At 37.5% G+C, this 23,981-nt stretch overlaps 1 protein-coding gene across 11 annotated transcripts in view; it reads left to right on the top strand.

Moving 5' to 3' along the window:
• BLTP1 (bridge-like lipid transfer protein family member 1) overlaps nucleotides 1–23,981 on the top strand; it is a 125,616-nt gene that overhangs the window by 34,662 nt on the left and 66,973 nt on the right. For all 11 annotated transcript variants that reach the window (XM_071808087.1, XM_071808082.1, XM_071808083.1 and 8 more), the window contains 15 exons: nucleotides 1,719–1,874; nucleotides 2,861–2,958; nucleotides 3,990–4,168; nucleotides 4,321–4,427; nucleotides 6,487–6,695; nucleotides 10,509–10,736; nucleotides 11,294–11,431; nucleotides 13,573–13,749; nucleotides 16,125–16,253; nucleotides 17,257–17,376; nucleotides 19,463–19,740; nucleotides 20,510–20,760; nucleotides 21,272–21,530; nucleotides 21,952–22,795; nucleotides 23,657–23,727. In XM_071808087.1, coding sequence (XP_071664188.1) covers nucleotides 1,719–1,874; nucleotides 2,861–2,958; nucleotides 3,990–4,168; nucleotides 4,321–4,427; nucleotides 6,487–6,695; nucleotides 10,509–10,736; nucleotides 11,294–11,431; nucleotides 13,573–13,749; nucleotides 16,125–16,253; nucleotides 17,257–17,376; nucleotides 19,463–19,740; nucleotides 20,510–20,760; nucleotides 21,272–21,530; nucleotides 21,952–22,795; nucleotides 23,657–23,727 — 3,244 coding nt within the window. The remainder of the gene's footprint in view (nucleotides 1–1,718; nucleotides 1,875–2,860; nucleotides 2,959–3,989; nucleotides 4,169–4,320; nucleotides 4,428–6,486; nucleotides 6,696–10,508; nucleotides 10,737–11,293; nucleotides 11,432–13,572; nucleotides 13,750–16,124; nucleotides 16,254–17,256; nucleotides 17,377–19,462; nucleotides 19,741–20,509; nucleotides 20,761–21,271; nucleotides 21,531–21,951; nucleotides 22,796–23,656; nucleotides 23,728–23,981) is intronic.

Below are 23,981 nucleotides of genomic sequence, written 5' to 3'. Positions count from 1 at the left end.
ATTTCACATGTTTAGGACAACAAATTGTTTCTGAGGACAAAGTTCCTGATGTTTTCTGTTGCCTGCGAGTGTCTAAGTACATGATATTCTCATATTTGAGTAGAGATACCAAATAATTTTTTAACATTAAACTAAACTTGATGTGCAGTTATGTTAAAAGTGATCTTAAATTTCAGATTAATTTATTTTTATTAGACCTAATGATTTGTTTAATGTTTGTCACCTAGGATATTGATTTTTCTGATACCTCTCACTTGTTTGGCTGACTGTCTTTCAACTACTTAGGCTTTCGGTCATGTCCTTGTGGCTGACAGGTGATGAGAGAAAGTAATTTTGCTTCATAGGATTTTGGCTGTGAGGAAGAATATGCACACAAGGGAGTGCAGTGTGATACAGCATCACCAGAGTGTTGCTGAACGTTCCAGCTGCAGTAATAGAAATAATATAGCCCTGTCAGTGTGGCACTGCCTGGACTGATTAGCCCTGCTGGGAGGAAGGATTAATTTGTGCCGGCACAGTGCCGCACTAATGAAGTTATCCTCCTAGTGAGGCTGGAGCCCTGAGCTGTACAGTGCGGTCGTTCACAGCATTGCCTGCCAGTCTGCTCAGAGCAAATGGGCTTCTACAGCAACACTGGTTTGCTTTGTTAAAAAATACTACTCGTGTACACATTCAGAGTGTCAGAAGGGGAAAACAAAGGAAATGTTTGGTAATCCAGTATTTTTAGGTCAATTTAAAACTTTGCTGTTGAACAAAACTAACTAGAAGACTCAAACCTACAGCTTTCCAACTTAAGAAGCAGGTGAGAAATGGGAGATGGATTCAGAGCAAGTAATTGTGGAACATCGGTGTTGTAGTTTAACCTGAGCTGGTAATACAACCATGACAGCTGCTTACTCTCCCCCTCCCCAAGAGAATCGAAAGGGAAGGGAGAAACTTGGATTGAGATAAACACAGTTTAATAAAATAACAAAATACTAATGCACTACTATATATGTATACGTAAAATAGAAATAAAAGATACTCAAGGCAATTCCTTACGAACATGCTGAGCAGCCAGTCCCAGGAAGTTACACCGTGGTCCTGAAAAGAGGGGAAAAAAGGAAAAAGGCAGAAGGGCTCAGAGGCCTCTGCAAAATGGCAAAAAGCTGAACTAAATGTCCTGAACCAAAAACTCTCCCTGCTCAGACAAAAAAGAGTGGAAAAAAACCAAAAAACAAACAAACCAAAACCAACATATGCAAGAGAAAGCACCCGAAAGAGAGAGAGAGACGGGAAGGTCCCAACTCTCCTTAAATAATTAGCATGACATTGGTGGGATGGAATACTCTTATTGATCAGTCTGGATGTCAGTCAAGCTCTACCCCATCCATGCCCCCCTTCTTTGATACCTCACACCAGTGAGCAGAGAGCTCAGAGTGTCCTTGGCTCTCAGACCAGAACAATTAAAAACATAACCTCTGTGCTGTTATTTCTTGTTCTTGAACTAACTCCGAATAATGACCATGCTAGCTACGAAAAAGAAAGGTTTCTAACTGCACAAAGAAAATTAACCCGTTTTCAGTCAAACCAGCACAAATGGATACTGGATATTGTTCTCCTTGTTTTGCTTTTTCTGTAAAGCAGCAAATGGTTAAGATTTACAACTTAAATGTAAAAAAAGAAATCTCTCACTTGATTGCTCCTGACTTGTCCTTTATTATTTCACATGCTTTTAGATTTGATCCAAGACTGGTCCAGTGACAGTGCACCTGATATTTTTTCATTTGTTCCTTATATGTGGAACTTCAAAGTCATGTTTCATCAATTTGAAATGATTTGGGCAGCAAATCAACACAACTGGATTGACTGTTCCACCAAACAACAAGAAAATGGTGAGATCACTTTTTATTTGGAAGGAGAGTACAAACTACCAAAAAAAAAATTCTACAAAATAAAGAATACATGTAGCGGGAATATAAGAATTATAAAATTTTTACTAGAAAAATGCACATTCCGTGATAACTATCCATTTTGCTACTGTTGATATGCATAAACCATCTTAAAACTGTTCTAAGTGCCAACGTATTTTGTACAAATGCATACCTTTTTTGGGGGGAGTGCAGTTCTAGATCATATTTTGGCATTCATTTTTCAGGACCCCTTGAATCTTTAATTTACTACAATGGTTTGCACAGAGCAATCGTGGGGTGTTGCCATATATTCAGTAAACTAAGTGAAAACATTCACTTGGGAATAAATCTTTTAAGTACTGTTGGAAAAATATCACTTGAACTCCATATAACTAGAAATGCCTCCTTGTTCATTTCAAAGAGGGGATAATGCTTCTAATTCTAGATAAAACTAATAAGTACATTTCAGAAAACCAAAACTTTGTTTAATGTGCAGTTTGGTTTATATGTGTTTCAGTGGTCTGTGCTGTACTAGAATCTCGTAATTTCAACATCAAGGATGGTGGATGAGAAATCAAGAATTTGTGTTCTAGTTAAAAATAAGGCTCACTACTTTACTAGAAGCCTGAGGAACTTCATGTATTTTCTTGTCCAAAAAGTTCTGTATGCAGCAATAAAGAAAGTTGTGAGATATTAATTAGAGCCATTTTTATTGTTTGCTTGCAATTTCATTGTGCTAAATACAGTGTTTTTCAATAAAGGACAAGTTGCAGAAAGTAATTACTTTCAAAATAAGTTAATATGATGTACTCAAAATACACAGGAGTTAAAAATGGCACTTTTCTATGTCAGGAGTTCTTCAATATATTTTTATTATTTTTACCTGTATGTTTGATAACTTGCCTAAGACCAAAATAAGGTGCAATTTTGACAGATATTTTTTCTTTGTTTTTCCTGTTCTCTCCCAGTATATCTAGCAGCTTGTGGAGAAACACTGAATATTGTTTTCTCTTTGCCTTTCACTGACTTTGTTCCAACCATGTGCAATACTAGATTCTCTTTAAGGGTAAGTTCTTCCCCCTTACCCCTTTTGTCTTCTAAATGTGAGATATTTTCCCTACCTTTTCTTCTTTAGTTGGGAAATTTTGAATAAACTCCTTTCTTAAAGAAAAATATCTTTCACTTCCAGTTTATAGCATTTTTCTTTAAGTAACCCAGAAGTAAATAGTTTCTGTTGCTTATATGAAGCATCCAGTCAGAGGCTGTTTTAATTTATATATACACAAATTAAAATATATTTTAAAAATATATATGCACATATGCTTCATATGTACCTATATACATAGACATACATTCTAAGTATATATAGTAAATATACATACTGAATCTGTGTATGTATTGTATCACTTGGAAGCCTGTTTTGATTTATTTAGAAAACGTGAAAGTCTAATGTGTTTTCAAAAATAAAAATGAAATTCTGGAGTGGGTACCCCCAAACCACTTGGAAAACCATCTTCCAGATTTTTAAGAGTTTCTGTTGCATAAACAATGATCGTGACATGTTTTAATAGGCACAGCTAATTCTCTGAAAGATTGTACTTTTTGGTTTGTCTTCCCTAAAATAGAAGCAATCTACTGCTACTAAAAATAAAAAAACAGTTGATTGTGATGTTGGTAATTTTGTATAATTTGATAGCAAAAAATGCGACATTTTATCTAGGTTTGTTTGTTTGTTTTTTAAGTAAGTGTGGTTTAGTTGAGATGTAGGGTAACCTTGGGCCAGTCACATTTACAGCATAACTTGAGCAACAGAAGAACAGGGATCACTAAAAGCCATTTCTCTGTGTTTTACAGCTTGCTACGGTGTGTTTTGTGCAAGTTACTGGACTTGTAACTGTTCAGAACTAGAGAGCTCTTGGGGTTGTAGTAGGAATTGGTGGGAGCTGTGGTCAGTGACCACATGTGAAAACTGACATTTCTTGCCTCACTTCGCCTGTAAAGTGAAGATGATGTCACATATGAACATGTGAATAGCATGAGAATTATGTATAAAGTGAATATAAATTAACTTTTCTGTTACTGATGTTTGATTTTTAGGGAGAAGATGTTGATCTTCATTTGTATCTGCCAGATTGTCATCCTAGTAAATATTCCCTTTTTATGTTGGTGAAGGATTGTCAACCTAACAAAATAAGTCCTGAGTCTTGTATTTCTGCTGAGTGCCAAAGTGGTCAGAAAACGGGCAAACCCAAATGGAGGAACATTACTCAAGAAGAGTAAGTTTTATTGTGGTAGATATTTATGGCTTTGTATCGGCTCTTCATATTTACTTATTTTGTTTGCGAGGAAAGCAACCTCATATGTTAATGGAAAATATTTAATGGAACTGTTGTACTTGAAATAAAAACATGATCTTTCTTCTTGAAAGGGCTGGATGGGTGGAATGCTGGACAGTCCCGAGCGTTGTGTTTACGATTGACTACTCGTGGCACCCCATTTATCCTCAAAAGGCAGATGAGCAGTTAAAACAATCCTGTAAGTGTCATTACCTTTTTCTGGTTAGCGTGCTTTATTTCAGGAACTACAGTGACTTTATTGAATCAAACTGCTTAAATTTGCAGAAATGAATTTTAAACTGAACGACTATGCCCATGGGAGAATGCTGATCTTTAGAATACACTTGGTTTGATTTGAAGATGGACAGCACCTGGTATTGAAAAATATCAGCAAGTGTCCCAGTTCACTTTGTAAACGGAATATATTGTCTGTAGTTAGTTTCTCCCTGTCCTTGACAAAGTGGATCTCTTAAATGGTTTGCTGTGTAACATAAAATATCACTTGGTATGTTAAAAATGAAGTACAATATTTTGAACAGAATCATGTTCCTTAGCCTTTCTAAGCTCTTTTCCTTTGGGTGTTTGTGATTTAAATGTTTAAATACACCATATAAGCATACGATATAATAGCATTGTCTTACCTCTATGGATACGAAACTCTGAGATTGCGTTGTAGCTGTTGAAGTGAACTGTGGCCATCAGATACGAGTGTTAGACTGACCAGTCTAACACTAGTTTCTGAATAAGAATTTTAATGGTCTAAACAATACTTCTAAATAAGGAATGATCTGTAAGTATGTGTTTGCAAAAAAGTTGCAAAATAGTTAAATGCAAAGATGAAAGGCTATTTTAGGCACAGAGGGAGGTATGGAAGAAGCTATGAGGTTACGTAGAAGTTTGTCAGGTTGAGATGGTAGAAGCAGAACTGATGAAAGAGATATATTAGAAGAATAATGAGGGCTAATTTGAATGGGCCTCAATCAGTGGGTGTTGTGAGACGTGCTGGATAGGGCTTTTAGGTTTTGAGCTCCAACAACTCCAGTCTAAAAGACCTCAGATTTTAGAGGATGAAGCAGAAAAAGTAAGATTGATCTTGCAGATGTTCATTTTGTGCTCTTGTAAGATCCTGTCAGCTGGTGTAAAATTTGCATACTTCAAATTTGAAAAGATTTACTTGTAATCACGACTATTAAATGTGGATTTGAAAGTTTGCACATACACAGGTAATTTTATCTGCAGCTTCCTTCAATAAATCGTTTAGCATAGTCAATTTCTAATCTGTGATGCTGACACAATGTGTTACAGTAGCAGCATCGATATTTTCTTTTGAGTTAATCTATAGAATTCTGCCAGTCTCTGAGAAACAAATATGTTGCATAACAAGAGATACAGCTTCCAAAAAAGTGGTTGTCTTGCTAGTGGGATTTAGCTAATTTATAACTCGTAACATAATGCAAGCTCTGAACAAGCATTGTAGACAATAATGGTAAGTTATTAAAGCCTTGAAGGTTTGCTGGCCACAGGTGTGTATTCACTGTAGTTCTGTCTGTGCCTGTTCTTCCAGTTAAATGGGCACCTGAAATCTTACTCCATGTGGAGCATTAATTTTGTGATTTTCCACAGAGTTCTTTCCTTCCCAGCAATCGCTTCACATCGCCAAAGCACTTCCAGTTCACTTCTTTCTTATTGCCTTTCCTCACTTAAAAAAGCACCTTCTTCTCCCAAACTCCAAATAAAAAGAAGGGATAGGAAATAAGATTTGAATTTCCAGCCTGTTTTGTGACTAGAGTCATCGAGTTGTTTGAGAGGAAATTTTGGCCTGCAGAGTTACTGGTTCAGAATAGGTTTTTAATATAACTTTTGCAGTGTTCCTGTTTATTCCCTTTTGTTTATTCTGCAATAGCTATGTGGTTGTGGGAAATCTGCTACACTGAAATGAAAGCATGCGTTTGTTTAACTTGAAAAGCAAGATAAATAAATGTTTGGTATTTTGTTTTGTTTTTCCAGAACTTGAAAGATTGTTTTTCTCTTGTGTATTTAATGTTGACTAAAATATTCTATATATTCCTGCCTTCCCATAGTTACTAGATATAAGAAACCAGTTCTGTAGCATAAACACATTAACATAATTCTGCAATCCAAATTAGAAAACAGCAAAAAGTTAATATATTTAATACATATTCATATTTACAGAATTTTGTCCATCAGAAGCCCAAGTTGTAATCAAAATATGTTTTCTTGTTTAATTTGCTCCAAAGTGTCAGAAATGGAAGAAACGATGTTATCTGTGCTGAGACCGTCACAGAAAACAGCCGAGAGTGTGATGTCGTCTCCCACAGCTTCAACGCGCCTTCCCCTTGACCCCTCCGAGCTGCCTCCGGACAAGCTCCATGTGGAGCTGGAACTTTCCCCAGATTCCCAGATCACCCTGTATGGACCCCTGCTCAAAGCCTTTCTGTCTATAAAGGTAGGCATAGGAACACAGCTCATAAAATGTATGGATGACCACAGGGAGGAAAGTGGAATAATTTGTCTGGAACAGAATATTGGAATTCTGCAGAATATTTGAATTTAAATTAAAACTTTTTGTAAGTACTAGTTTGAAATAATTTAGTTTGGTGATGTGGCATAGCTGGGATGAACTCAGTTGACACAGGCTCTTGAGAAGAGTTAAAATGTATGTATATGTAGACCCATATCAGCATAATTTTCCTTTCAAGGAATAGTATGTGATCTGGACTTCATGTGCAGAAAATGTCTTCTTTGACTTTGCAGTAGTAAAAAAATACAAAAAAAAAATTACATTATTCTGACTAGAACTTATATTAACAACCACTTTTTGCAAAGATATATCAGAACCCATGCTTTTAGTGCATTTTAAGGTCTGCAGAGTGTTCTAATAGGTTGGTTTTTTTAATCAGTTTCTGTGAACTTTCTGGAGTTAGGATCGTGGAAGGGGTAGGGGAAGAACATGAGAATAAATTTAATTTAAAAAGCTACCTCAGTCAATCTTGAAGAACCATTTTTCATCCTTTTCTTGATGTTAATCTGTTATGCTTCAAAATGTTTGTGTTGCTTATCTTGTGTCCTCTTCCATTACTGATCTTCAGGGTGTCTAGAAGCAGTTTAATTTCTTCGCACCTCCCTCACCTTGCCTTGTTGTGGCAAAAGCAGAGGCAATTGAACATTCCATTTCTATGCCTGCGTTTTGTTTGGTTTTTGTTTGTTTGTTTTTAAAGGTCTGTTTCAGCCTATGCAGATCTAGGCTAAGGAAATGCTTCTGGAGGCTTTCGTTTTGAGTCAGAGGATGAGATATTTTCTGAGACAGGTGATCAGTATTAGGACTCATACTGAACAGTCATTTTTAAGAATTTATACAAGGCATTGCATATATGCAGTGAATAACAGAAAATATTAAGTTTTTGTAGAGTATAGGACTTGCAAATATGCTCATTATTTTTTCATGTTGCCACTAAAGTAAATAGGATTAAAATTAGGCCAGTATTGAATCTTGAAGAGTTCATTTCTTCTGATACAGAGGAAATGAACACGTTTGAATTGTGTTTTGAGCTACTTTGGAGTCCATAAATTCATGAGATGGTTCTGTCTTTCTGAGCAAAGCAGCACTTCTTCAGGGTTCTTTGCATCTGGAGGGATATGTAAACAATGCTACGTTAGATCCCTTGATTCAATGATGATTTAATTATTTTAAGTGTAGATTTCTCAGTTTGAATATAGCTTTTATCTTCTAAATCTTAAGAGAAAATTTAGATGAATAGCTTGTTTCTGAAAATGCATATTTATTGTTGTTTTTAGAATTTCTGTGACTCTGTTTGCATCTTTTTGTCCAGCTGTGCTGGCAATATATGTATCTTAGTAGACTTCTAAATGTTTTTTTTATGTTTCTTTTCCTGACTTGTGGTTGAATTCTTTTCAGTTTGTTTTCATTGATCTTTTTTAATGCATGCAAGGTATTTCTGGACATGCATCATTCATACAGTTTTGTTAAGCTTTCTGTTCTTGGGAGGTAGTTTGTCTGTGTAGTGCACTTTCTTACTGAAGAACTTACTGGCTGGGAATGAATGAATGATTTATAAGTACCTGCATCCCCCTCAGAAGGTGCCAGGTGTAAGTTACTGGAGTTCTTAGCACCCTCTGCTGGGTCTGCTTTATAAAAAACTACTTCGAGGTCTATATCCTGACATCAACCTTTATTTTTTCCCTTTGTTTGAAAGCAAAGCAGATTAGCTTTGCTGAACTCTTGAGGTTGTTTCGGTTTGTCCATGGAGCAGTGCTTAGTCCATGTGCACTAACGCAAAGAATACTTTGCAGACTCAGGACAAGGTGGTAAAACTACATGTCCACAGGATTTGTTATTTCAAGGCCAAGAACAAGCCTGCCTTTTCTGCAGACCTTTTTCATGGATAACTTGCAGTTGCTTTCTTTATTTTCTATTGTCCGCTTCCGCTTGGCTTGCTTGCGCTGCAGATGTGTGCTTAGAAAAGAATAGAGACGTTTTAGAAGCAAACAAGATACAGAAAAGGAAAGGAGCAAGAAACATCATAAAATCCAAATCTTTTTCAGTTTGATCTTCAATGTAATACTCATTTGTTTTCGCAAATCACCAGTGCAGTTTGGAGTAGTTGGAACAGCTACAGCTTCTGTTGAGAAGCTGTAGGACTGAATTACTTGATAAAAACGAATGAGGGAGCAATGTTTCTGTCTGTTATAACCTCTTTGGTCAGAAAGCTCCACAGAATGCTTAATGCCCAACACTTCCCACATACTGAATTAACAAGAAAATGCAAACTGCATAATTCTGAAAGTTTTTCCTGAGAGACTTGATTCATTCATTAATTCTACTTTTATATAGGTCTAACCTTTTTTGGGGGGTGACATATGGTCAGGTCAGATATCTGATTCTGATGCACTCAAATCTTAGAATCATAGAATCATTTTGGGTGGAAGAGACCCTCAGGATCATTGAGTCCAACTATAACCTAACTCTGGCATTAAACCATGTCCCTGAGAGCCTCAGTTACATGTCTTTTAAACACCTCCAGGGATTGTGACTCAACCACTTCCCTGAGCAGCCTGTTCCAGTGCTTTACAACCTTTTCTGGGAATAAATTTTCCTAGTATCCAATCTAAACCACCTATGGTGCAACTTGAGGCCATTTCCTCTCATCCTGTCACTTGCTACCTGGGAGAAGAGACCAGCCCTCTCCATGCTACACCCTCCTTTCAGGTAGTTGTAGACAGCAATAAGGTCTCCCCTCAGCCTCCTTTTCTCCAGGCTGAACAGCCCCAGTTCCCTCAGCTGCTGCTCATCAGACCTGTGCTCCAGGGCCCTCAACAGTTTTGTCACCTCCTCTGAACTCTCTCTGGTACCTCAGTGTCTTTCTTATGATGAGGGGCCCAAAACTGAACTCAGGATTCCAGGTGGGGCCTCACCAGTGCTGAGTACAGTGGCACGATCACTTCCCTAGTCCTGCTGGCCACACTATTTCTGATATAAGCCAGGATGCTGTTGGACTTTTGCCCACCTGGACCCACTGCTGGCTCCTGTTCAGCTGCTGTCAACCACCACCCCCAGGTCCTTTTCCACCAGGCACTTTACACACTTTCCAGCCACTCTTCCCCAAGCCTGTAGCACTACCTGGCGTTGTTGTGACCCAAGTACAGGACCTGACACTTGGCCTTGACATAAGAAGTTGATTTTTAGTTACTGGTGGATTTTCTGCTTCCCAGTAGAATTTGGCAAAATTACTTTGGTCTTGGATAATTCAAGGGGATTGGCTTAGAAACGAAGTGAGTTTGAGACCCAAGTGGAAAATGTTTATGAACTAGTATTTTAGAAGCATACTTTAAGACTTTGAAATTTGGTAATAACAAGTTTGAATAGGATGGATGAGAGTGACTTCCTGCAGGATGTGTTTTGACTCTCAAAGTTATTTATCTTTAAAAGCAGAAAATCTGTTTTAAAATGTCAGTAGCACTGCTTCAGAACAGTTATTTGTATTGCATGCATCTAGAATACCAGTACTTTCAGAACTACTGAGAACCCCTTCTTTTCCTGCAAAGCACATGGCCTCAATTTGCTCACTGAACGTATCCTCTCTCATAAAATAAAACTGTGTATGTTTCTTCAGCTATAGGTTGTAGCTATACTGCTTATTTTACAGAGGACTAACAGAAAAAGGTTGGATTTGTATGTCATTCCGTTGCCTGTGTGTTCTTTGATTTCCATGTGGTTATAGCAAAAAATTCTTCTTCCCAGGAAAACTATTTTGGAGAAGATGACATGTACACTGATTTTGAAGAAGTTATTTCAAGCCCCGTTTTATCACTGTCAACGTCTTCAAGCTCTGGATGGACAGCTGTTGGAGTGGAAAATGACAAAAAGGAAAACGAAAGTGCAGTCAAGCCAGTTCACCCTCTTACTTTACGTCCATGGGATATCACTGTGCTTGTTAATTTGTACAAAGTGCATGGGCGATTACCCGTGGTAAGTACTTTAGAATCTTCAGATATTTTGCTTAATGTTTTGTTTTGTTTTTCCAGTTTCATAATCTGGAGTTAAATTTACCTGCCTGGAATATTAAGTTAGGGTGGTGCTGACCAAAGTGTGTATAAAATTGTGGCTATCTAAACCAATTTGAGACATGGTTTATTTTACTTCTCTGGGGGGCAGAACTGGATAAATTTGTTATGATTTTATGCAATCAACTTGATTTTTGTGATAATATTTTTGATTGGCCGTTATGATTTCTCTGCTAATGAGCAAAACTTTCCTCTACTGGTGTGTTCTGCTCTGTGCAGCTGCATTCTGAGGAATCCCTGGGAATTCAAGTAAGAATGCAGATAAAAAATTGGGTTCATCAAATGAGTTTGAATTGCTGTTTATGTAATTGTTGAAAGGTTTTTGAAGTTGCGAAGGATTCTTTTCTCATATCCACTTGGAGGAAAATTAGCATACTTGCTGCTTACGGGTTTGCTTCTGATCTTAAAAGTTTCAGCCATGTTTTCAGTTTGTGAAATGGATGTTTTTAACCTTTGTTTCAGCATTGCAGTCCAGATGGTCCTGAGTGCCCTACGGCTTTCTTGGAAAGGTTGTGTTTTGAGATGAAGAAAGGATTCAGAGAAACAATGCTTCAACTTGTACTGTCTCCAGTGAATTTGTTTCTGAATGACAACTATCAGGTAGGAAACTGGATTTGTGTGTTTGTGTGTGTATATTGTGGAATTTGTTATGATCTTAAAATGGAATTTTTTTTTAATAGGAACTTTCTTGTCATACACATACAAGTTTACTAGGGCTTATGAATCAGAAGAGATACTAAAGAAAATTGTGATGCATGTTATTTTACATCTTTATATCTCTCCAGTTTGTGTTTTGGTGAAATGTGCAAAAAGAAAAAATGTATTTTCTTAATTTTGCTTAAAATCTTTTTGGAGAAGGTTATCTAGGAAACAGAGGCTTATTTTTTGATACAGGTAGATATAAATTGGTTTGGGTTTGTGTCGTTCAGTCTCAGACTGCCAAAGATCAGGTAGTAATATTGAATAAAAAAAAGGCAGAGTTATTTTAACCAAGTAAAAGCAAAATCAGTTCCTAGCTACGAGTGAGAGACCATGAAGAATGGAGTTGATCACAGCTCAATATATACAGTGCTGTTCTTCAGCAACCAGTGAACTGTGCTGTACCAGGCAGATTTTGGCTATGACAGATCTCAGCTTGCAGCTTATTTCTTTGCATTTTGTTTCTGCTCCTGCCTTGGGTTTGAGTGTTTAGCTAATAGTGCAGGACACTTAAAAGCAGTTGTCCTTTCATGAACAAATGTTCTTGCCTGCAGTTCCTACTGTCAATGTATTTCCTCAGTTTTTCCTTCTGCTGCTTATTCCTTTCATAGTTTCTCCTCACATTTTCTGTATTGAGATGAGAGCTGTCTTGATTTGGTTGCCGTTCTTGCTGTTCTTTATAGATGCATTTGCTGTTTTGAAGAAAGTTGGAAATTGAGTATAGGCAGGGATGGGCCTTGACCTTTCTTGAAGTTAAATTTACAGTCTGGAATGTGTAATTGACTGGCAGTGTAGAATGTAATGGTAATAGAAGATCTACAAGCATTACTGCATTACTTTAAACAGGTAGAATACTGAAAAATCTTAGTAATGCTCTGGTTAGGTTGTTTGCCTTAGGGTCTATATATTCTTTTTGGTTGGATTTATTTTAATTCAGAAACATTAGCTCTGACTAATAAAACTTCTGCCTGGGAATTTCTGTTGGTTGGAGGGATAGACATCCAGGGTGGCATGTTTTTAAAAATATAGTGAAGAAATTTGTTATCAGTTGTGTGTTACTATTGCCTGCTATTTCACTTTGTGTTTATTTTTGCTGTTTAATACTGGAAACATTTATATTTTGGTTAAAAAAAAAAAGGCCGTTTGTTGACATCACGTATCTCAAAAATGCTCTTTGATACTCCCTGCTTCAGCCTTAAAATGTGAAGGTTGTATATGGAACAGGAATTGTTCCTTACCTAGCTGCGCAGATATCATTGCTTCATGTTTCCCATTCCAATTGCATAGCTTCTGAATCAAGACATAGATTGCTAGTGATATCAAAAGAGCAGGGCATATTTCTTCTTCATTAAGCAACTCCAAAGGCTTTGCTGACAGTGGAAGACAAGGCAGGCACAATAAAAGTTGAAAAAAATGAATAAAAGATAAGTTTTGCTGTTGAGTTCTGGCTTCAATCCACAGTTTACCTATATGCAGTCACAAGCTTCTAGGGTATGCCTGTGCTGGTTTATCTTTTCAGTTTCTTCTCTGGCTGGTGGAGTAATTATTTTGAAAAGTATTACAACTGAATTTTCATATCTGCAAACAAGTAGCTTTGCTTTAGGTAGCCAAGAAATACTTTGGTGTTAAGTACAGCTTAGATGACAGCCTTTGATAACTTTTTTTTTTTTAAATAATGTGTCAGCTTTCTCATAGCAATAAACATTCATAAGTCATGTTTTTTAACCTCTTGATGACTTGCATTGTTAAACATTGTTTTCCATTTTTTGTTTATACTTTATTGGGAAAGTTTTTGATAGTTGCTAAAAATGAAAACAAGCTTGGGTTAGATAAAGTCCGCTCTCCCACTTGCCAAGATTTGCATAGAAGTTGTTGCTTGAGTAATGCAGAGAAGTCCTGGGACTGTATAGCTGTACAAAAGTCAACAGGATTTAAGGGGTGAAGAGCAATGTGTATGAAGTACCTCTGACTACACAGCTTTTGCACTTTCTATTGATGTGTTCTTTGCAAATGTTGGCTTTTAACGTACTTGTCCCTAACAGCGACCTGCAGTGGATGAAGTTCTTCGCGAGGGTCACATCAGCCTGTCGGGTCTGCAGCTGCGCGCTCACGCCATGTTTTCAGCGGAAGGTCTGCCCCTTGGAAGTGACACTTTAGAGTATGCGTGGCTGATAGATGTACAGGCTGGAAGTCTTACAGCTAAAGTTACGGCACCACAGGTACCATCTAGAAACCGTTCGCTTTGAAGCATTGCCTTTCTCCTTTCTTGTAAAACTAGTGTAGCACAGATTTTGGAAAGCACATGATCTCAGCTGGATTTCGATGCATCTGTATCTTAACTAACCTTAATTTTATAGTTTGAAAATCTAACAATTTCAGTGAATGTATGGGAGATGCTGAATGAGCTGAATTTGATATTAATCTTAAATCTAAGTCCAACAGTGTGGTTACTGTTATATAAGAATTTGAATGGATGACAGCAACAGAGCACTAACAAATCAGTAGTGAATACTCTTGTCACTACATGTAAACATGTATGTTGCATCTATGTATGTTAGTGCACCTTAATACTGATTAGAAAGGCAAGCAGAGTATCTACATGCCCTTTAAGTGGTTTAATCGCAAGGTAAATAATACATCTCTGGAAACAGCACAGTTGTTTTGGGATACCTTCAGTCATAAAATTGGTAACATGATGAAGAGGAGGAAGGAAGAGCTACTCAAAATGTTTAAGTATGAGATGACTTAGTTACCTGTGACTTCCTCTGGGGTTACTTTTATGATGCTGAATTTTGGGGATGCAAGTTTGTTAGCCCTGCTGGTTAACTCTCTGGGAAGGACAAGTCGCGTCTGCTTGTGATTGCAGTCTGAAAGGCAATTTGGCATCCCTTGAACGTAAGGTTCTTGGAGATATGCAGGCATCTGCATGAAGGGATGCTGCCAGTAATGAGAGTGTCAAGTTGAGCATCTGGAAATCACTTAGCTTGTGGATAAAGTTCTGGCTTTCCATAGAAAGCTATGGACAAAGCCATGTTTTAAAGTAGGAGACAAATAAGATAATTTGTGGGAGTGAAGTATGGGCAGGAGAGTAGTTGGTAGCTCGGTCATGCTGCTCGCTGCATAAATTCTGATGCTTGGTCCTACTGGAACATACTTTGCTTTCACAGTGTTGGATTCTCTTAGGTCAGTCTTAGCACTGACTGCTTTGCGTTTTACCATTTATGTTGCGTTTATTTTTCCAGATATAATAATGGCTCCAGGCATACAGTAGGCAAATCACTTTGATTTATTTCTGGTGTGGGCTGCCGCATATTTTAAAAAGGTTGCTTTGTTATTGTATTCTGAGACATGAAAAAAATACATAAATTCTGTTTAGTAGTTACTCTTTGGTTTATTTATTTATTATTTACTTTTCTTAAGACACTTCTACATCATCTTATTCCTCTAAAAGCTGGCTTTATTTTCTAGGATTAAACACTTATCTCATTAGGAAACTTCTGCAGCAAACAAAGTCAAAATAAGGCATACAAGCAATTTCAGTAAATCTGAAGAATAGACTCCAGATACATTTTCATGCTATAATTAGGGACTTTGGTGGTGGTATTTCCCAAAATGCTACTACTGATTTAGATAGGCTATGGTATTTACCTTACTGCTCTATGCTTCAAAATTAAACCTGGTTGTTTCAAAAAGTATTCTAATGTTGGAGAACACTTCTAAATACTTGATGCAACTTAAGGATTTCTTTTCTCTACGATGCCATTCTCAACTGTATGCTCCATACAGGATTTTTAACTTGTTTTTTTGTTGTCAGCACTGCTATGGACCAGAACTTGAATTTACTGTTTCAGGGTCATTAGCTTTTTTCCTCCCATAGTGTGATGTATTGCAAGAATTTGTGAAGGGACAACACTAGAGGGAGGAAGAGAAATTTTGTGCAAGACAGTCATAGCTATATTAAATTCCAGTTCAATTACTGCTGATTTTTAAGTGCCCTTTCCTTTGGCTAGCCAAAGAAAACCCATTTCCCTCTCATAATAGAGACAGACAGTCATGAATCATTTCCTTTATGAATAAGCTAACTATATAAAAGATTTAAATCAACAATAGGCTAATTACTAGGTCCGGCGGGATTCAGCACTGTTCTGTTTTGCGAGTTTCCTCCTATGCTCTCTAAATGTAACTTTGTTACTTATGCAGAAGGAAGTCTGACATTTAAATTACGAATGGTGATAAAGTATTTTGAGGTGTTTTTTGAGGTAAAATAGAGGGATCTCTGTCTTTACCATGAAGTTCTCAGTTGATAGTATTAATAAAAGCTGCTTCCTTATATTAGGAATAATTCAGGAAATTGTTTAATGTCACAGGATTACCCATTAATACTACAGAGACTTGCATGTTGTGACACACACAAAAATAAAAATCAGTCTTGAGTAACCGGAGATAGTTTATGTGTAAGCAAGATCATGCAGCCAGAATGTTATGGTGGGGTCTTTTGTTTTCACTCCTGCTCACCTCCCAGCCTCTGGTGGTGATCTTTCAGTACTCTGTTGAACAGTGAGACTTCATTTTACATACTTATATTTGCCTACAGCTCGCGTGTCTTCTGGAATGGGGGCAGACCTTTGTATTTCATGTGGTGTGCCGGGAATTTGAACTGGAAAGGCCAAAATCTGTAATAATATGCCAGCATGGAATTGATCGACGGTTTTGTGACTCTAAGGTAACCTTTCATCCATCTTAATTGCTTGCTATATTGCACAGGTTCTTTGGAACATTTTAGAAATCCAGTCTTAAAGGTATCAAGCCACGTGGAATATGTAGTCAGATTGAATGTTCCCTTTGATAAATTATAGCTAATTATGTTTTAGAAATAAAAGCGATTCTCTCTAGATTTACCCATGGGTGTGCACAATATTTTTTTGGTGCTCTTTGAATTATTTAGAGAAACATTATCTGTAGGAGTCATGCCTGGTTTCCTAGCTCTGCTATGACAGTTAAGAGCCAGAGCGCACACTCCAGTGTCCCTTAAGAGACAAAAGTCATACTTACCTTTATTCTCTTGGCACATTTCTATGGTACTTTTTCATCCCATATCCTTCCTCTTGTTGAAACAGTGCTTTGATGGGAGACTTAAGCTGACAACTTACAGCTTCCATGGACTCTTTCTGACAAACACGCACCTCCCCAAAAGCAAACAAACAAAACCAAACTACAACAAAAAACCCAACAGACAAAACCAAACAAAACAACACCACCACCACAATGAACCCAGTGTGGGACTCATACTTACCCATCATGTCACTGTGGATTCTGCTTTTGATGCGTGTCTCTTGGTGTGCATGTGTGTGATCACATGAAGACCAAAGGAGACTTGCCATATTTTGAGTATAATTCCTGGATATAATCTTTTGACATTGTCCTTGTTTTGTTCCAGTTGTTGTGATGTTCTCTATTGTGAGACTTGGTTTGCCTTTTGCTGGTAGAAGTCAGGACATCCAACTGGGTCGATTGCCTGATGTTGCTGGACAGAAGAATTAAACATGAACTAGTGAAAACGAACCTCAACCCACAATCACCCCATCTCATGCTTATGTTGATATTATAGAATAAGTCACTTTTTGTTGCTCTAGTTTTAGGCCTCTGTTAAACAGAACATAAATAAAAGGATAAACACAAATTAAGCTAGAGCTCCTAAATGTAGGTTAAAATCTCTTTTTCTTCAGATGAACTGTGTCCCTGGGCCATGCCCAACATCTGATGATTTAAAGTACACTATGACACGCTTAGCCATGGATGGAGCAGATCTGTATGTGGTAGAACATGGCTGTGCCACCAATATAAAGGTAAAAATATTTCTCTTAACAGCAATTGAAATAGTTTTTTGTCAATAGAGTTCTTTGTAATTTTTGATAGAATATCTGTTTGAATATATTGGTTGCTTACATGCAATGGATTAAGCAGAATTGCTGAAACTTTAAATTATAAAATGTTGCCTTGTACTGTGCCAGGAGTACATCACGTTGCCTTCTGCTTAGTAATTTCATTAATGAACTTGGAAAATGGTAAGAATGAATGGCTGTCTGCCAAAATAAGAGTGGAAGCTACAGGATTGGTGTAAAAATAAAAAAAAACCCATTGGGCAATATAACTGTGTCTGTACCTGAGAGCTAATAAGAGCTTGTCCTATAAATTAGTAACTCAGCAGCTGAAAGTGATTGAGATGGATTGTGTACAAGTCAGTGCTTGATAACTCCTGATGGTTTTATGTGATACAGCTGTTTGAATTAAGATGTATCTTTGGTAGAGATTGAAGAAGCATTACTGTCATGCCTGGCTGAATGTGGAGTACTGCATCATGTGTCCTCTGTTCAAAAAAGGGTGTACAGAGAAGAGCTGATATTCTCTCTGTTATCCTATCATACAGAAGAAAACTCGGATGATTTAGTCAGTGTAGCAAAATGTAAGTTAAGAGACAGAGACAACTGAGTTATGATAACAACAGAAAAGGAGAAAAGTGTTATGCTGGTGTGGCTAGTAGTTGAGCTGACCATTAATAAATTTGGTTTTAAAAGGTAAGCTTAACATGTAAGGTTTTGGGGACAGCTTCACATTATGAGCAAGAATCCAACTGAAAGGAAGTGGTAATTATTTTAGACACTTTTTAAATGATGCGGTATCTTGTCATTTGCATGGCTTCCTACCTTGTGGCAGTAAAAAAAAATGCATTTGAGTCCCAAAATTATTTTGAGTCCAATATTACAAAGCATCAGCACAAATATTAACTGTGTTTTCAGGCATAAATATGAATGGTAGTATTTTCAAAGGAAGCTTAATAACCTGAACCACTCTAGAAAATTATATCCTGACTGTGTTTCATTTGCATTTTAAAAAAGATTTTCAGTACTCCTTTATAGTCTGTGACAGAGACGAGAAGTAATAATTTAATATTAACCCTGTGGGCAGCTCTTTCATGGCCAGATTCTTTTTTAGCTTTTCTCCTTTTCCCCGTGAAAAGTTTGAAAACCTGTTGTGAAATTTCAGGTATTTCATGGTGACTTTTTGGAGTGGAGTCAAGCTATGCAGCAAGCTTGGTCCAGTGTCTTCAGATTATTTGAAGACTAATAATTTGTGGCAGGGCTAGGTCACCTTTTATTGCTGTACACCAGTGTTGGGGAGAATTGATGCAGTACGGGCAGGTGAGGTAGTTACACAGTGACCAGTTCCCACAGCCAAGTGTGGGGGTAAAGCAAGAACTGCTGGTTCTTCTTTGGAGAGGCTTCGCTCCTGCTGCGATTCTGCTTTTCATGGGAGAGGAGCAGCCTCCTGTTCGCTTCAACAGAACTACTAGAGTGTGATGGTAGAAGGGCTACTATAACACAATTCACATGGATCTCAGTTAAGGTTTAGGATCTGGAATTTCTTGAGTTGAGCAGTGTTGAACATCGTTGTCTCCCTGGGGTGTTGATTAATTGTAGAGTTAATAGAGCTTTGTATTCAAAGGATATAATGAATATTTTAGTCTGAGGGCATACAATGATATCTATAATATCAAATAATGTATCTATGATTTAGAAAGTTTTAGATTTCTTGGGTTTTTTAGAAGACAGTGAAGATTCAGTTTTTTTAAACATTCATTATAACATCTGTCCGAAGCTTTGCTTTCTCTTTTGATCCCGTTACAAAAGGAGGCTCTGAATTAGAGATTTAAATTTTGTTATTTAAAAACTGTCTGAAACTAATTTCTGTGCTGGCCTTCTTTTGCGTGGGTGTGCATGCTGCATGTAAAACTGGTTTACTGTCATTTTTTGGAGAGAAGAGTTTACTGAGATCTTTCCAGAATGTAGTAGGTGATGTGTTAACTGGTTTAAGGCTACTCCTTCTTTGTTTCACTCATGACTAATCAGTTCATGTTTTAAATCATGTTTTCAGATGGGTGCCGTACGTATTGCAAACTGCAACCTCCACAACCAGTCTGTTGGAGAAGGCGTAAGTGCTGCCATTCAAGACTTCCAACTGAGACAGTACGTTGAGCAGGTGAACAATTGCAGAACTGGTCTTCAGCCGATCTTAAGGAGGGCGTATTGGCTGGAAGCTGGCTCTGTCAACTTGGGGCTCATCACTGCTGACATTGCTTTAGCTGCTGATCATCCTTCTAAACATGAAGTGCAGAGACATTTCTTAGAGACACATGATAACCGAACGAAGAGGTAAGAGAGATGATTGAAGGAAGTGCATTTGAGTTTTTGGGGGGATGTAAGTTAATACATTCATCTAAAGATGGAACTTTGTTTTTTGGTTTGGGGTTTGTTTTTTTGTTGTTGTTGTTTACATAGGTTACAATTCATTGTCATTTTTTAAAGTATGTTGAATGCTTACCTATGGGGTTGGTGGTTTGAATGTGCTTGGACTACATAAAATTGCATGATTTTTGGAAAAACTGACTTTTCCCTCTGCCTTCCCTTATCGCCTGAAATGAAGATCAGGGAGAGGAGGGGATTTGTCCTTTGTTCTCGAGCTGGACAGAAAACAGGCCTTAAAGAGTTGTGAGCAAGCTGATGAGCAGCTGTGAACAAGATGCGTGTTGCAACTGTGATTTGTGCGTCTCCCCAGAGAGCAGTTGCCTCTGGCATAAGCAACATAGACCAGTGTGGAGTGTGTTAGTCGTGCTTGTCTCTGTGCTGAGAGAATATGCTGTTGATATGAGCCTGTGTTGTGGCAGGTGGACTTAATCTGTGCCTGAGCACGGTTGCCTGAGCACCACATATACACTTGCAATTTGCTCCTTTCTGGAGATAATTCTTGATTTTACAGCTCACATCTGTGTTTCAGAAACAAATCTTACTTATTTCACGCTGAGTGAAATAGGAGCTCATGTATGAGAGAGGGATATCTTTTGATCTTGTTTTCACTAAGTTTAAATGTACTAAGGCTGATGTCATGTTTTTGTTTTGTTTTCTCTTCTCTGCCTTTGTATAGATTGTGGTTTTTGTGGCCTGATGATACTCTGAGGAATAAGAGAAGCAAGAACAAGTGTGGCTGTCTTGGTGGTTGTCGATTCTTCGGGGGCACGTTAACAGGACTAGATTTTTTCAAACTTGAGGAGCTGACACCTTCAAGCAGCTCTGCTTTCTCAAGTACAAGTGCAGAATCCGATATGTTCTATGGACAGTCTTTACTGCAGCCGGGAGAATGGATAATTACAAAGGAGATTCCCAAAATTTTGGATGGTGAGAACACATTATGCTGTAATTTTACTCTCTTTTGCCCAAAAGTGTAATTTCTGAACTACACGAGTATTTATTGTCTTTGTGATCCTGGTTAATGAGTACTTGTTGCGTTCTTGTGGCATGTGCCCTTCCAAGAGCAGACAGTAGCTTGACAGTATTGAGCAAGCTTTCATACAATAAAAATATAATAATAGAAAGGATTAATGTATTAATAAATATAATATACAATTAATATAAAATTATTTTATATTATAATGCAACTCCTTTCTGGGTAAAACGTTATTTGACTTGCATCTGTTTTACTAACATAGAAAGCAGTCTGCCGAGACAATGTGATTTTTCTCTGCTGTGGCTTGATTAATTTTTGTTAGTACAAGGTACTGGTATATGTATGCATTGCAAAACTAGAGCTTTTATTTAATAAGGATTACTATTTCAGTGGGCAGGGAGGAGACCATTGCAGTTGTATTATCAGATGTTCAGCGTTTTTTTTTCCTGTTTCTGATTCTAGGTAAAGCAAATGGTGTAAAACGAAAAGATTGGGATTGCAGATCCATGGGTATTGAAATAGAAAGAAAAGCACAACATCTAAGCCTGCAAGTGCCATTGCGCTCCCATAGCTCCTCATCGTCTTCGGAGGAAACGAGCAGTTCTAGTGCTGCTCTCCCCTTGCTTGCAGGTGAGAAGGACAGCCCGTCATCAACTACTGAGGATCACTTGGGACAGAAGGAGTTCTTATCTGGTGCAAAAAGGGAAGATGGCCATGGAAGGTTAGTACTCTCTGTCCAGGTAGAGATATGATTCAACTCTTGAACATGTCATGACAGAAAAAAACCCTTATATTTAGTGATTTATAAAGTATTGGGTTTTTTTTAATGATACTGCTGAATCGCATTTCCTAATTTGAATGCAAATTTGGATCTCTGTTAGGAGATGATTACCTGATCTGGGTAGAAAAATCCAGTGTGCAAGACAACAGCACTTGCCATCACGGTTCATTTATACACCCTCTGTATGTAGACAAGTGAACTAACAAGTGGCAGAGTTTCATATGTAATCAACGTGATGAAAATAATTGCTATGCTAATAGAAAGTCACAGAATCACTGAAGCATTTGACAGCTCCTATAATGTAAAAAAGAGCAACATTCATGATAAAATAAGCAAACGAACCTTTAATTTGTGTTCACAGCGTTGCAGCTGAGGGTGCGGAGGGCAGCCCTGCATCCCCTGGCAACCAGGAAAGGCCTGTTGGTCAGTCTCCGCTGCGGTCTCCGCTCAAACGGCAAGCGTCCGTGTGCTCCACCCGCCTCGGGAGCACCAAGAGCCTCACAGCAGCTTTCTACGGCGACAAGCAGCCTGTGGCAGTCGGCGTGCAGTTCAGCAGCGACGTGTCTCGCAGTGATGAGAATGTCTTGGACTCCCCAAAGCAGAGGAGGAGCTTTGGTTCTTTCCCGTATACTCCATCTGCAGATTCAAACTCGTTTCACCAGTATCGCTCAATGGATTCCAGTATGTCAATGGCTGATAGCGAAGCTTATTTTTCTGCAGCAGAAGAGTTTGAGCCAATAAGTAGTGATGAAGGCCCAGGAACCTATCCAGGAAGGAAGAAGAGAAAAAAACAAGCTCAGAAAATTGAATATAGTAGAGGGTCTATTTATCACAGTGTAGAAGGGCCCTTGACAAGCACAGTCCATGGAGACATTAGTCAGGATGTTAAAACATTGCCAATTAAGACTCATCCTTCACAAGCTTCATTTGTTTCAGCTCTGGGAGGAGATGATGAACATGTTGAGAACATGTATGTCATAGAATCTGAGAAGACTGTGGAAAGTGAGCAAATAACATCCCAGCAGCCTGTAATGGCATGTTACCAGAACTATCTTACACAGTTCCAGGTGATCAACTGGTCTGTAAAGCATCCAACTAACAAAAGAACTTCAAAATCCTCACTACATCGCCCTTTAGACCTTGACACACCAACAAGTGAAGAAAGTTCGTCGTCTTTTGAACAACTTTCTGTCCCAACTTTTAAGGTATGGAAATGCAGGAAGAAGGAGCAGAGAAAGGAAAAATAATTAAAAATAAGTTAAAATTGTTTAATACACCTGCGGTGTAAATAAAGCCATGAGAAACTTGAAACTTCTTTGCTTTTAGTTAAGGAATACTTTATATTTCTGACTTGAAATTATGGGCTGTGTGGCTGGGAGGTTGTGGAAAAGAAAAGATGGCTTTAGAAATTTGGATAAGATATGTGTTCTGAATTGTCATTATTGCACTTTAAATGCTGCCTGTTGAATGATATGCAGCTGAATGATATGTATGTGAATTTTCTTTGAAATATTACATAGAACTTCAGTAGCAGTACATTTAATACTGATAAAGGATAAGCGAGGCTGTAAATGTTTTGCTTCGAAGTAAAGTTGAAACTCATAGATTTAGGAATTTTTTTTTTAGATGTTCGGGCTTTTTTTTTTCCCCCATGTGATGCATGTGGTCTGAGCATACATGCTTAAGAAAGGAACTGAAATGAAATGTATGAAAAAAAATGGAAATGACTTGATATAAAATAGTTATCTAAGCTCGGGAATTTAATTTATTACCTCTTTTCAGCAAAAACGTTGTGTTCATGCAAGCCTTTTGTAGATTAGTTTTTCAAGGTTGTTTTTTTTTAAGCAATTAGTCACTATCTATGTAAAAAACCTTGTAATCTAATCTGTCAAGTTATTTTAAAAAACCCAGAAAACCCTAGGAGTTTCTATATACTATATTGGAGAATCTGCATATTCTTTTAAGGAAAAAAATGCTGTAAGGAAAATCTTCATTTGAAAATTCCTTGGGTATTTTTTTTCATATATAAATGGAATGCAATAAATTTCTTTGTACTTTTATCTCAGATTGTTAAACAGGGTCTCACAGCTAATTCGTTACTGGACAGAGGCATGCAGCTTACAGGATCAACATCTAAGTAAGTTCAATACTGCATAACATTATTTAACATATTTTTTAAGAGTAGGATTTTCCTGGTACTCCTATTAAATATTTTGGCTTTCGCTAGCCCTTCCAAAATTTGCTTAATAGCAGTAGCTTTTGGTACGGATCTATTTTAGAAATTTTAGAATAGAGTATTCTATTATAAAATGTTTGGGGTTGGTCAAAAAGAAAATACAGTGAAAGAATTAAATGCTTCCACTTGTACATTTTTAAGATTGCAATTTGCAG

This window comes from Patagioenas fasciata, chromosome 4, assembly GCF_037038585.1.
Source record: "Patagioenas fasciata isolate bPatFas1 chromosome 4, bPatFas1.hap1, whole genome shotgun sequence".
Lineage (NCBI taxonomy): Eukaryota > Metazoa > Chordata > Aves > Columbiformes > Columbidae > Patagioenas > Patagioenas fasciata.
Note: the sequence above shows the minus strand (reverse complement) of the source record. Positions and strands in the feature narration are given on the sequence as shown.